Source organism: Macaca mulatta, chromosome 19 (assembly GCF_049350105.2).
Source record: "Macaca mulatta isolate MMU2019108-1 chromosome 19, T2T-MMU8v2.0, whole genome shotgun sequence".
In the NCBI taxonomy this organism is placed as follows: Eukaryota; Metazoa; Chordata; class Mammalia; order Primates; family Cercopithecidae; genus Macaca; species Macaca mulatta.
In genome coordinates this window covers 7925577-7939480 of record NC_133424.1, presented here as the reverse complement: position 1 = coordinate 7939480, position 13904 = coordinate 7925577, and the positions used below count along the sequence as shown (strand labels likewise).

At 45.3% G+C, this 13904-nt stretch overlaps 1 protein-coding gene across 1 annotated transcript; it reads left to right on the top strand.

The window, feature by feature from the left end:
* Positions 1-8551: 8551 nt before the first annotated feature.
* LOC705142 (methyl-CpG-binding domain protein 3-like 5) lies at positions 8552-12634 on the top strand. The gene is made up of 3 exons (XM_028839447.2): positions 8552-8618; positions 10459-10594; positions 11918-12634. Exons 2-3 carry the CDS (start codon positions 10550-10552, stop codon positions 12497-12499), a joined length of 627 nt encoding a protein of 208 aa, XP_028695280.2. The 5' UTR covers positions 8552-8618; positions 10459-10549; the 3' UTR covers positions 12500-12634.
* Positions 12635-13904: the final 1270 nt, after the last annotated feature.

The window sequence follows — 13904 nt, the reverse complement described above, 5'->3', positions numbered from 1 at the left end:
GTACATAAATGTTCATGTAATATTTGATTTAATAACAAAAACTAAAGACCATTTAAATGTTCTTCAAGAAAAGAAAGCCCAAAACTTTTATTCACAATCCTATAGAATATGTCACACAGTTGTTGCAAATAAATTACTACTTTGGCTGGGCGAGATGGCTCACGCCTTTAATCCCAGCACTTTGGGAGACTGAGGCAGGTAGATCACCTGAGGACAGGAGTTCAAGACCAGCTTGGCCAACATAGTGAAACCCCGTTTCTACTAAAAAGACAAAAATTACTCGGGCGTGGTGGCACACGCCTGTAATCCCAGCTACTCGGGAGGCTGAAGCAGGAGAATCGCTTGAAACTGGGAGGGAAAGGTCGCAGTGAGCCGAGATCACACCACTGCAGTTCAGCATGGACGATAGAGTGAGACTCCATCTCAAAAAAAAAAAATTCTATTTTGTGCATTTACATTTAATATAATTACCAGTACATTTGAAATTGTTTCAATCATCTCATTTTTCCTAGGTTTTGACTTAACCGATTAATGAATGTTCCTTTTGCCTTTACTTGGCTGACTTTGAATTAAATATGTTTATTATTTTATTGTTCTCTCTATGAACTTGCTACTTACAGCCATACAAATCTGTGTAGTTATGCTAATAATTAAATCATATACTCTGACACAATTACTTACTTGAACCCCTCCCACAAAATGCTAATACTTTAGAACACTTTTAATTCTCTTTTTAGCTTTTTCTGACTTTTGTATTACCATTGTCATGCATATTAATTCTACGTAAAGCAATATGTGCTAATACTTACCTACAGATTATCTTGTCTGTTCATATTTATTCTTTCTGCATTTCTGGCATTCAATCTGGGATTATTTCCCTGTGGACTTGAGAATTCATTCTAGTATTTTCTTTTCTAATTCAATGCTGCTAACAACTAATTGTTTTCCTTTGCACCTTTATTTAGGCATCTTTATTTGGGGGCAATATTGCTGTTGGGTATAGGTGTCTGGCTTGACAAATTTCTTTTAGCATGTTAGAAACGGTGCTCCACTGTTGTCTATCTCATTTTATGTGTGTTGAGATGTCAGCTGTCAGGCTTTTCCTTGCTTCTTTGGTTTCCGCATTCTCTAAACTCTTTCTCGTTGTCATTGGTTTGTAGGCCACAGTGTAGCTCATTATTGCTTCCTGTGTATTTCCTTTGCCTAGAGGGTGTGGGGTTAATTGCATCTGTGGCTTGATGTCTTTCATCAGTTTGGAAGGTGCATGTGTATCCTTCACTTCTGATATCCATTCTTCTCCAAGTTCTCTCTACTCTTCTTTTAATCACATCCCACTTGTCTCTGAATTTTCCAGCATTGTTCATTTTGTGCTTTGGTGGAAATATTTGCTCTTGAACTCTCTTCCACTTTGCTAATCTATGTTTTTTCTAGGTTCAATCTCATTTTAATTTCTTTTCCTTTTTTTCTTCCTTTCCTTTCCTTTTCCTTCCTTCCTTCCTTCCTTCCTTCCTTCCTTCCTTCCTTCCTTCGCTTCTTTCTTTCTTTCGTTTCTCTTGAGACAGGGTCTCACTCTGTCACCCGGGCTGAATAGCAGTGGTATGATCTTGGCTCACTGCAACCTCCGCCTCCCAGGTTCAAGCAATTCTCCTGCTTCAGCCTCCCAAGTAGCTAGGACTACAGGCACACGCCATCACACCCAGCTTATTTTTGTATTTTTTGTAGAGACAGGGTTTTGCCATGTTGGCCAGGGTGGTCTTGAACTCCTGACCTCAAGTGACTCACCTGCCTTGGCCTCTCAAAGTGATAGGATTACAGGTGTGAGCCACCGTGCCTGGCCTAATTTCTTATATTCTTAGTTTCAGTCCTAAATATAAAGCACAGTAAATAGCTTTAATTAAAAACTAGGTGGAAGAACAGCTTCACAGTCAATGAGGAGACAGTATTTCTTCTTGATACAATAAAACTCTAAATAGAAAGGAGAAAATTCAAATGTGAACCAATGAAGATGCATTAAGAGCAACTATTCATTAAAATACATCAGTGAGAGAGAAAGGGCGGAAAATGAGATTGGGGGAAGTGGTTTTGATTCTGTACCCCCAGGAAAATGCATCAAGGCCAGAGTATATAACGAATAATGTCAAACAAACAGAGAAAAATAATGAAAACACACTTGAAACTGGGTGAAAGACTTGAATGAATCCTACACAAAAGAATATAAACAAGTGACCGTAAAAAATTATTATTATTATTGTTATTGTTATTTTGAGGTGGAGTCTTGCTCTGTCACCCAGGCTGGAGTGCAGTGGCATGATCTTGGCTCACTGCAACCTCTGCCTTCCAGGTTCAAGCGATTCTCCTGCCTCAGCCTCCTGAGTAGATGGGATTACAGGCTCCAACCACCACATCCAGCTAATTTTTGTATTTTGAGTAGAAACTGGGTTTTTACCATGCTGCCCAGGCTGGTCTTGAACTCCGACCTCAAGTGATCCACCCGCCTTGGCCTCCCAAAGTGCTGAGATTACAGGCATGAGCCACCGCGCCCAGCCTAAATGACCAGCAAAATTTGAACAAATGTGTACCCCCCTTTAGCTTCAGGGAGATGCTAAAAAAAAATAAAAATTACAATGAGATACTATTATTATACAGACATCAGCTTAGCTAAAGGGAAAAACACAGAAACACCAAGTAAGTGCTGACTAGACTATGGAGGGACCAGTCTTTCCTGTAAGGATTGTGGGAGTTTAAATTGGAATAACCACTTTGGAAAACTATATGGAAACATCTATTAAAGCTGTACAGGGCCAGGTACGGTGGTTTACGCCTGTAATCCCGGCATTTTGGGAGGCAGAGGTGGGAGGATCGCTTGCGCTCAGTAGTCTGACAACAAGGAAGACTTTATCTCTACAAAAAATAAAAAATAAATATTGTCAGGCATGGTGATGTATGCCTGTAGTCCAAACTACTTAGGAGGCTGAAGTGGGAGGATCACTTGAGCCCAGGAGATCAAGGCTGTAGTGAGTTATGACTGAGCTACTGCACTCCAGCCTGGGTGACACAGCAAGACCCTGTCTCAAAAACAAAAGCTGTAGGCTGGGCACAATGGCTCACGCCTGTAATCCCAGCACTTTAGGAGGCTGAGGTGCGTGGATTACTTGAGGTCAGGAGTTCAAGACCAGCCTGGATAGCATAGTGAAACCTCGTCTCTACTAAAAATACAAAAAAAGGAGCCAGGCGTGCTGGTGCAGGCCTGTAGTCCCAGCTACTGAGGAGGCTGAGGCAGGAGAATCGCTTGAACCCAGGAGGTGGAGGTTGAAGTGAGCCAAGATTGTGCCACTGCACTCCAGCCTGGGCAACAGATCGATACTCTGTCTCAAAGAAACAAACAAATAAACCCCCAAAACTGTACATACGTCTACCCTCTTCCCTTGCACACAGCATTTATCTCAACATTGTGCGTGTGTGCCCACTAATTTCATGTTCTGAGGGGCACAGAACCTGCAGTCATCATAGCTCTTGTCAGAAACCAACCAATGAACAGCAGGAGAATGAATAAATACTGGGGCATCTGCACCCAGCGGATCACCTCACAGCAATCAGAACTCACAAATGACTATCAGCACATCCTTAACCTTTGATCTCTCAAAGCTGAGGTTAATCCACACCCAAGACAGTCCATACAATGTGGTTCCCTAGACATGAAACAAAAACCAGTCAAACTAATCCTAGGTGCTGTTACAACAGAGGGTGCCCTTGTGGGAGGCAGGACAGGGTGGCAGGAAAAGGCAACTGGGGATGAATCCGCTATTCTGTTGGTTGATTTCAGTGCTGTGCACATGAGTGTGTTCAGTTTGTGAAAGTTCATGAACACGTATGTGTTTGATTTTTTGCACTTTGCTCTTTGTAAGTTCTATGCGAATAACAATTGAGGAAAAGAGACCGAGATACCAACTCCTGCTTAAGGCCAATCTGTAACAAACTTCCACCCCATAAAAGCAACCTCAGGAATACCGCCTTGTATACTGGAATTTGCCGAAAGAGTAGATCTCAGCTACTCTTTGTATACACACATACACAAAGGTAATTATGTCAGGAGACAGATATGTTCCTTTGCTTCATTGTAATAATAATTTCGCTACATATATGTGTATCAAAACATTATGTATGCCTTAAATATATACAATTAAAAACAAAACATGGCCGGGTGCAGTGGCTCCTGCCTCTAATCGCAGCACTTTGAGAGGCCAAGGCAGGCGGATCACTTGAGGCCAGGAGTTCGAGACCAGCCTGGCCAACGTGATGAAACCCCGTCTCTACTAAAATACAAAAATAAGCCAGGCATGGTGGTGCACACCTGTAGTCCCAGCTACTTGGGGGGCTGAGGTACACGAATGCCTTGAACCCGGGAGGTGGAGGTTGCAGTGATCTGAGATCATGCCACTGCACTCCAGCCTGTGTGACAAGTGAGAGAGACTTTGTCTCAAAAGAAACAAACAAATCAACATGCAACACTTAATAAATAAACAGACAAAAAAAAATAAATACAATCTCGGCAGCCTTGGTCTCTGCAGGGACTACTCAAGTTTTTTTTAAATGATTTTTCATGATATTTTCCTTGTATAAATCTTCCTGGTTTGATCTTTGGGGATGCAGACAGACGCTGGCGAGTTTGCCAATTTGGACCCGGGACTAGGAAGTTTAAGACACAATTAGGGCTGGGCACAGTGGCTCACGCCTGTAATTTCAGCACTTTGGGAGGCCAAGGTGGGAGGAGCACGAGGTCAGGAGATCGAGATCATTCTGGCTAACACGGTGAAACCCCATCTCTGCTAAAAAATACGAAAAAAAAATAGCTGGGTGTGGTCGCGGAGGCCTGTAGTCCCAGCTACTCAGGAGGCTGAGGCAGGAGAATGGCATGAACCCAGGAGATGGAGCTTGCAGTGAGCCGAGATTGTGCCACTGCACTCCAGCCTGGGTGACAGCGAGACCCCGTCCCCCTAAAAGAGAATAAAAGACACAATTAGCTTACATATTTTATCACATAGGGCAATTTCAAGGTACTGAAGCCTCCCTCAGCACCTCAGCAAACTATTATACAGATACAAATGATCCTGCCTGGGATCCAGACACCAATCCTTTTAAATTTTACTGTGATGTGCTGCAAAACCTGAGACACCCTGAAATGACAGAAATGTCCTCTTCTTGACTTACAATTGAAGGACTTGGCGTTCTTTTTTTTTTTTTTTTTTGAGATAGAGACTGCCTCTGTCACCCAGGCTGTAGTGCCGTGGCATGATCTCAGCTCACTGCAAATTCCACCTCCTGGATTCAAGCAATTCTGCTGCCTCAGCCTCTCAAGTCACTGTTATTACAGGTGCCTGCCACCAAGCCTAGCTAAATTTTGTATTTTTTTTTTTTTTTTTTTGAAACAGAGTCTCACTCTGTCAGGCAGGCTGGAGTGCAGTGGTGCGATCTCGGCTCACTACAACCTCTGCCTCCCGGGTTCAAGCAATTCTCCTGCCTCAGCCTCCTGAGTACCTGGGATTACAGGCGCCCACCACCACGCCCAGCTAATTTTTGTATTTTTAGTAGAGATGAGGTTTCACCATGTTGGCTGGGCTGCTCTTGAACTCCTGGCCTCAAGTGATCCCCCCACCTTGGCCTCACAAAGTGCTGGGATTACAGGAGTGAGCCACCGCGCCCAGCCTAATTTTTGTATTTTTAGTAGAGATGGGGTTTCACCAACTCGGCCAGGCTGGTCGCAAACGCCTGATCTCAAATGATCTGTCCACCTCGGCCTCCCAAAGTGCTGGGGTAACAGACGTAAACCACTCTGCCTGGGCAGGACTTGGGGTTCTTAAAAATAATAATAACAATAAATTCTGTTGGGTGTGGGCGACAAGCCACCCAGGTGCTAAGGCAAGAGATCGAGGGCACGAGCTGTTGCAGTATAATAAAATACATAAAATAAGAATAGTTATACTAGATATAGATCATACATATGATTATGTGTGAATATCATTAATCATTGGTTTGTAGCAATTACTCTTTTTTTTTTTTTTTTTGAGACGGAGTCTTGCTCTGCCGCCCAGGCTGGAGTGCAGTGGCGCGATCTCAGCTCACTGCAAGCTCCGCCTCCCGGGTTCACGCTATTCTCCTGCCTCAGCCTCCCGAGTAGCTGGGACTACAGGCGCCCGCCACCTCGCCCGGCTAGTTTTTTGTATTTTTTAGTAGAGACGGGGTTTCACTGTGTTAGCCAGGATGGTCTCGATCTCCTGACCTCGTGATCCGCCCGTCTCGGCCTCCCAAAGTGCTGGGATTACAGGCTTGAGCCACCGCGCCCGGCCTAGCAATTACTCTTTACTCCAATATTATCATAATCCTCGCTCTATAATCATAACCTAGGAAAAACCAGGCCATACAGAGATAGGGGCTGAGGGGACATAGTGAGAAGTGATCAGAAGACAGGAGTGTGAGCCTTCTGTCATGCCCGGGCAGGGCCACCAGAGGGCTCCTTGGTCTAGTGGTAATGCCTGCGTCTGGGAAGATGCCCGTTGCCAAGTGGACCGTGGTCTAGCGGTAGCATCAGTGTCAAGGAAAAGCACCCGCTACTTAGCAGACCAGGAAAGGGAGTCCCCCTTTCCCCTGAGGAGTTCAGAGAAGACTCTACTCCTCCACCTTTTGTGGAGGGCCTGACATCAGTCAGGCCTGCCCGAAGGTTATCCGGAGACCCAACCGTCTCCCTGTGATGCTGTGCTTCAGTGGTCATGCTCCTAGTCTGCCTTCATGTTCCATGCTGTACACCTGGCTCTGCCTTTTAGATAACAGTAGCAAATTAATGAAAGTATTAAAAGTCTCTGATATGCAGAAATAATGGCGTAAGCTGTGTTTCTCTCTCTCTCTCCTCTCTTTCTCTCTGCCTTGGCTGCCAGGCAGGGAAGGGCCCCCAGTCCAGTGGACACGTGACCCACGTGATCTTACCTATCATTGGAGATGGCTCACACTGCTTACCCTGCCCCTTTGTCTTGTATCCAATAAATATAACTGCAGCCTGGCATTCGGGGCCACTACCGGTCTCCACGTCTTGGTGGTAGAGGTCCCCTGGGCCCAGCTGTCTTTTCTTTTATCTCTTTGTCCTGTGTCTTTATTTCTACAATCTCTTGTCTCCACACACAGGGAGAAAAACCCACCAACCCTGTGGGGCTGGACCCTACGTTTGGGAGGCTGAGGTGGGCAGATCACTCGAGGTCAGGACAAGACCAGCCTGGCCAACATGATGAAAACCTGACTCTACTAAGAATACAAATATTAGCTGGGTGTGGCTGGGCATGGTGGCTCATGCCTGTAATCCTAGCACTTTGGGAGGCTGAGGTGGGCAGATCACCTGAGGTTGGGAGTTCAAGACCAGCCTGGCCGACACGGTGATACTGCGTCTGTAGTAAAAAAAATATACAAAACTAGCCAGGTGTGGTGGCGGGGGCCTGTAATCCCAGCTACTTGGAACTTGGGAGGCTGAGGCAGGAGAATCGCTTGAACCTGGGAGGTGGAGGTTGAGGTGAGCTGAGATCACATCATTGCACTCCAGCCTGGGCAACAGAGTGAGACTCTGTCTCCAAGAAAAAAAAAAAGAAAAAAAAAATTAGTTGGGTGTGGTGTCTCAGGCCTGTAATATCTGCTACTTGGGAGGCTGAGGCAGGAGAATAGCTTAAACCTGGGAGGTGGAGCTTGCAGTGACCTTAGAGCGTGCCACTGCACTCCAGCCTGGGCAACAGAGGCAGAAGGCAATAGAGGGAGACTCTGTCTCAATAAATAAATAAATTAATTAATTAATTAATTAATTCTGATTTCCTGGTCCCTCCCATAGGCATCCCGAGACATTGGTCTGGAAGGTGCCCAGGTGTGTTTTCTGCAAACCAGGGTTCAGAACCACAGACTCCAAACCACCCAGGGAAGTGGTGTGTCATCCCTGGCTGTCCTTTTGGCCTTTGGGGGATTGTAAAATTCCTGTACCCCAGGCTGCATCCAACATCAGTGGAATACAAATGTATAGGGGTGGGTGCTGCCATTAGTTTTTCAAACTCTCCAGGAGATTCCAATGTACATCCAGGTTGGGATACATTTAAACTCTCACTAGCTATACATGAATGGTACGATTGCTCCATAGCCTTGTCTGCACTTGGCATTGCTGTTTTTTCATTTTAGCCAAACAGAAGTGTGTATGAATATCACATTGTGATTTTTCATCAGCATTTATCTGAAGCCAAACAGAATTTGGACATGCGTTCAGGATTTTATTGACCGTTTATTTATTCTGTCTTCAGTAGTGCCTACTGAAGTTTTTCACCCATTTTGTATGTACATCTTTTATATATTTTTTTCATTTGATGGACATCTTTCTATTCTGTATTCTGGCTTGATGTACTTTACTGGATGCATGTCATGCAAATATATTTTCCAATATGATTTTCCAACACCCATTTCTCACTGCATTTTGATTAATGGGAGATCTTTCTTTTTTCTGTGTGTGTGTGTGTTTTTTTTTTTTTAGATGGAGTCTCTGTCGCCCAGGCTGGAGTGCAGATATTGTATCTGTATGTTGGAGTTTGCTGGGGGAGGCATCAGTACGTTGAAATAGCCACAATGTGATAAATATGTAAGCTAATTGTGTCTTAAACTTCCTAGCCAGCATCTGTCTGCCTCCCCAAAGATCAAACCAGGAAGATTTATACAAGGAAAAGATCATGAAAAATAATAAGAACAAAACTAAGTAGTAACCACATAGACCAAGACTGTTGAGATTGTATTTCTTTTTTATTAGGTCTGTTTATTTATTAGGTGTTTTTCTTTTTTCTTTTCTTTTCTTTCTTTTTTTTTGTTGAGATGGAGTCTCACTCTGTCACCCAGGCTGGAGTGCAGTGGTGCAATCTCAGCTCACTGCAACCTCCACCTCCCAGGTTCACACCATTCTCCTGCCTCAGCCTCCCGAGTAGCTGGGATTACAGGTGCCCGTCACCACGCCCAATCAATTTTTGTATTTTTTGTAGAGACAGGGTTTCACCATGTTGGCCAGGCTGGTCTCAAACTCCCGACCTCAGGTGATCTGCTCACCTTGACCTCTTGGGATTACAGGTGTGAGCCACCGTGTCCAGCTTGAGTAATGGGAGCTCTTACTAAGTCTTTTTAATCTTAATATAATTTAATGGGATCCAAGTTATACTTTTCTCCTTGCCATTTTGAGTTTTATTGTATTGAAAGGAAAGTTTGTCTCTCATTCAGTGTGGAGTTGCTTTTCAACCTATTATTTAATTAAAGCTATTTATTGTGTCTTATAGTTAGAACAGCAATTAAGAATGTAAGAAATTGGCTGGATGAGGCAGCTCACACCTGTAATCCCAGCACTTTGGGAAGCTGAGGAAGGAGGATCACTTGAGCCTAGAAATTTGAGATGAGCCTGGGCAACATGGCAAGACCCTGTCTCTACAAAAAATACAAAAATTAGCTGGGTGGAGCGGCATGCACCTGTGGTCCCAGCTGCTTGGGAGGCTGAGGAGAGAGGATTTCCTGAGCCCAGAAGGTCGAGGCTGCAGTGAGCGATGATCGAGCCACTGCACTGCAGCCTGGGTGACACTGTCTCAAAGACCCTATCTCAGAAAACAAACAACAACAAAAAAGGAAGACATTAAGATGAAATTGAACCTAGCAAAAGTCTAGATTACTAAAGTGAAAGACAGTTCAAAAGCAGGTATCCCAACCAAAGCACAGGGTAAGCAACATTGGAAAGTTGTTGGGCATTTTTTTCTGGATGAACATTTAAATGGTCTTTAATTTTTGTTATTAAATCAAATAGTGCATGAAAATTTATGTACATGGACAATTCCGGTCTTGTTTTTTTTTTTTTTTTTTTTTTTTTGAGACAGAGTTTCGCTTTTGTCTCCCAGGCTGGAGTGCAATGGTGCGATCTCGGCTCGCTGCAACCTCTGCCTCCCAGGTTCAAGCGATTCTCCTGCCTCAGCCTCCCGAGTAGCTGGGATGACAGGCATGCACCAGCACACCTGGCTAATTTTGTATTTTTAGTAGAGAAGGGGTTTCTCCATGTTGAGGCTGGTCTCGAACTCCTGACCTCAGGTGATCCGCCCGCCTCAGCCTCCCAAAGTGTTGGGATTACAGGCGTGAGCCACCACACCCAGCCAACAGTTCCATTCTTACTTCCATAGAATGCTTTCAGAGATATTTGAAAGAAGGGGAGGAAAAGGAAACATATCTAAAATGCTGATATTAATTGCAAATACCACCCCGCCACACACACATATTAAATTCTTTTTCTACTAACACTCTGTGTCGGTAACACCACATTGGTTTCTGTATAAAGATTTAGAAATGCCTCAAATCCAGTGGGTGGAGACAGGGCGTTCCTTGTGGATTATCCACTGATTGGGTTATCACTCCCTTTCTCTATAAAAGAGGAGCCAGATGCAGAAGTCGCTGCATTTTCCAGCAAGCCAAGGGCTGTCTGCATCTCAGGAGTGGGGTCAGCAAGAGAAACTCTACAGCTATGGGAAAGCCTGCGTTCACCTCTTTTCCAAGACCACCTGTTCTGGTGAGTACAGGATTTTTATCGACCACAAGAATGTCCATTTGTGTCCTTTTTCTTTCTGTAAAACATCTTTACAGTTAGCAGTGAGTTGTTCTTAAAACTAGATGTTGTGGAAAGTTATACCTTAGATGTTAATATCTGTTGAATAATATTCAAAGTCTTCTCATTTTTGCCCATGAAACTATATGGGGATAATAGCTTCGATTCCATCAGAAATTTGTTTTTAGTGTGTTTATTACGTCTTCCTTCTCACCAAGATGAAAATCAACAGAACGGTGATTTATGAAGTTTAATTCTGGATCAGGGGTTCTACTGTACAGCTTGGCACATCACAGGTGCCCTGCAACTAAGGGGACTAAATAATTTTCCCTCCAAAGGGGAACATCTTAGGTCGTGTAAAGGGGTAGTGTTAATCTTAATGCCAGGACAACAGAAGTGAAATGGGAAGGACAGAAACGAAGGCTTTAAAGTAGAAAGTGCCCTGATAAAGACTGTATCTGAAACAGCTTTATGAGACTAGAGTCTTCTAATTGAGTTAGAGCAAGTAAGGATTTCAAATCTTAGGAAGAACTTAATCATCTTTCCCAGGATGTCATCAAAAGATTCCCTCATGGTACAACTCTAGTTAATTGAGCTTATCAGAAACAGAAAGTGAACATGGTGTTTCTGAGGTTTTTCTTCAGGAGCAGGAGGTGCTCAGGTGAAGATGAGATCTGGGTGTGGCAGTGAGTATTTAAGGGTTGGCGAGGGCACCATTTCTTTGGAGACCAGGGAGTCAAGGAGCTGTGAAAATGATGGTGTGTCCTGAAGCACAGCAGCAAGAGATTCAGAGAAATGTGAGGTCTTGGTTCACAGGGAAGTCTGGGATCCCGGTGTCCTGTTGGGGATAGGTTAGGAGGCACCAGCATATGTGTAGCTGACAGTGGCAGGGAAGAGAAGAGAGGGGTGTCCTCCGAGGAGGATGAGGAGGGACAAGGTCTGGAACTGGCCCTGGGTCATGACCTTGAGCATTTAGTCCTTGACTGGCATCGGCCCGATGAGGTCCCAGGACCCAGTGTCAATGCCTGGAACTCCTGCCAGCAGCATCAGCATTACACGGAGAAATGCAGACTGTAGGGTCCACCCCAGACTCACTTGGGTTCAGGTCCAGAGATCTGAGTTTAACAAACCCTGCAGGTGCTGAGGATGTACGGTGCCATTTGAGACACATTTCCCCAGAAAGAGAGGCTGGTGGGAAGATTCCACTGAGCTGAGAGAAGCCCCCCAGAGCTGACCTTCTCCAGCCTCCATTTGGTTGAAATTTCACCTTTTCGTTTCTTTTGAAAGGGGAAGCTCAAAAGAAACACGATGCCCTGGGCTTTACAGAAGAAACGAGAAATCCACATGGCCAAGGTCCATCGGAGACGAGCTGCGAGGTCTGCTCTCCCCATGAGACTCACCAGCTGCATCTTCCCGAGGCCGGTGACAAGGATCAGGTCTCATCCTGACAACCAGGTCAGACGCAGAAAAGGGGAGGAGCACCTGGAGAAGCCACAGCAACTCTGCGCCTACCGGAGAATGCAGGCCCTGCAGCCCTGCAGCAGCCAAGGCGAAGGTTCAAGTCCACTGCAATTGGAGAACGTCTTAAGTATCCTCGCACCGGGGATGGCCGGTGAATCTCTGGACAGGGCTGGAGCTGAGCATGTGCACAGGCTGCCCGAGCCCACCGCTGGGCAGTTTCCAGCTGTGGCAGGGGGACCAACCCCAGGAGTGGGTTGTCAGCTCCCACTGCCCCTCTTGGGCCAATTGGTGACTCGTGCAGATATCCGGAGACAGGCCAGGAGGGTGAAGAAAGCCAGGGAGAGATTGGCCAGGGCCTTGCAGGCAGACAGGCTGGCCAGGCAGGCAGAAATGCTGACAGGTGGATGAACTGCAGGAGGAGGGGGTGCTGAGAAGCTGTTGGGGGTGTGGCCCCAGAGTTGGATGCTAGTCCTCTTTCCTACTCTCAATTGTTACACTTTGTACTTCCCCACCTGTTCTTTATTAAAAGCATTTGAAAGGCAACAAGTGTAAGGAGTGGATGGTTTTGTGGTGAGAAACTGGGTTTCGTGAGGCAAAGAGGGAGACCTTTACATGTACACCTCAATGTCTGTTTACCGTGATTTTAATTAGGTTTTCTTTTCTTTCTCTTTCTTTCTCTCTTTATTTATTCTTTGGTTTCAGACAGTTTCCCTCTTGTTGCCCAGGCTGGAGTACAATGGCGCGATCTCGGCTCACCACAACCCCTGCCTCCCGGGTTTAAGCAATTCTCCTGCCTCAGCCTCCCGAGTAGCTCGGATTACAGGCATGCACCACCACGCCCAGCTAATTTTGTATTTTTAGTAGAGACAGGCGTTTCACCATGTTGGTCAGGCTGGTCTCAAACTCCCAACCTCAGGTAATCCACCCGCCTCGGCCTCCCAAAGTGCTGGGATTACAGGCATGAGCCACCACGCCCAGCCGTGCATTCTTCTTTAAACCATTGGCTGTTTATGAGTCTGCTATTTAATTTCCACATGTCTGAATGTTGTTGACTGAAGATACAAAGTATCTTCTATGATTGCTCTAGAAAGAAGCTGGAAATTCACAATAAAAAGAATGCTGGAAAATTCAGATGTGGAAATTAAATAGCAGACTCTTAAGCAGCCAATGGTTTAAAGAAGAATGCATGACTGGGTATGGTGGCTCATGCCTGTAATCCTAGCACTTTGGGAGGCTGAGGCGGGTGGATCACCTGAGGTCAGGAGTTCAAGACCAGCCTGACCAACATGGAGAAACCCCGTCTCTACTAAAAATACAAATAAAATTTAGCGCTGGAACCCGAGAGGCGGAGGTTGCAGTGAGCCGAGATCAGGCCATTTCACTCCAGCCTGGGCGACAAAAGTGAAACTCCGTCTCAAAAAAAAAAAAATCCTTGTGGAGGTCACAGCTTTATTCATTCACCTTAGAAATACAGAGTTTGTTAAGACGATGATATCTTATTTACTTATTGAATTTTTTCCAGTACAAGTTTAATACTTATTAAAGGAGTTTCTTTCAGATGATGGGGAAGAATGGCTACAGGTGGTGGGATCTGCTGAAGGCACGAGCTTCACTGTGATGGTGGAGCCCTGCACCTCGGTTTCCTGCAGCCCAGGATCTGGTAGCAGACCATGGTATCATCGCATCTTTGTTCCTACAAGGATGGGATGTGGTCTGCCTCATCTCCCGGGCACATCAGGAGTGCTTTCCAGACTCCGGGTGATCGGGGAATAGCTGCCAGTATGGTCTTAGTTGGGGTCTCCTCCTGACCCAT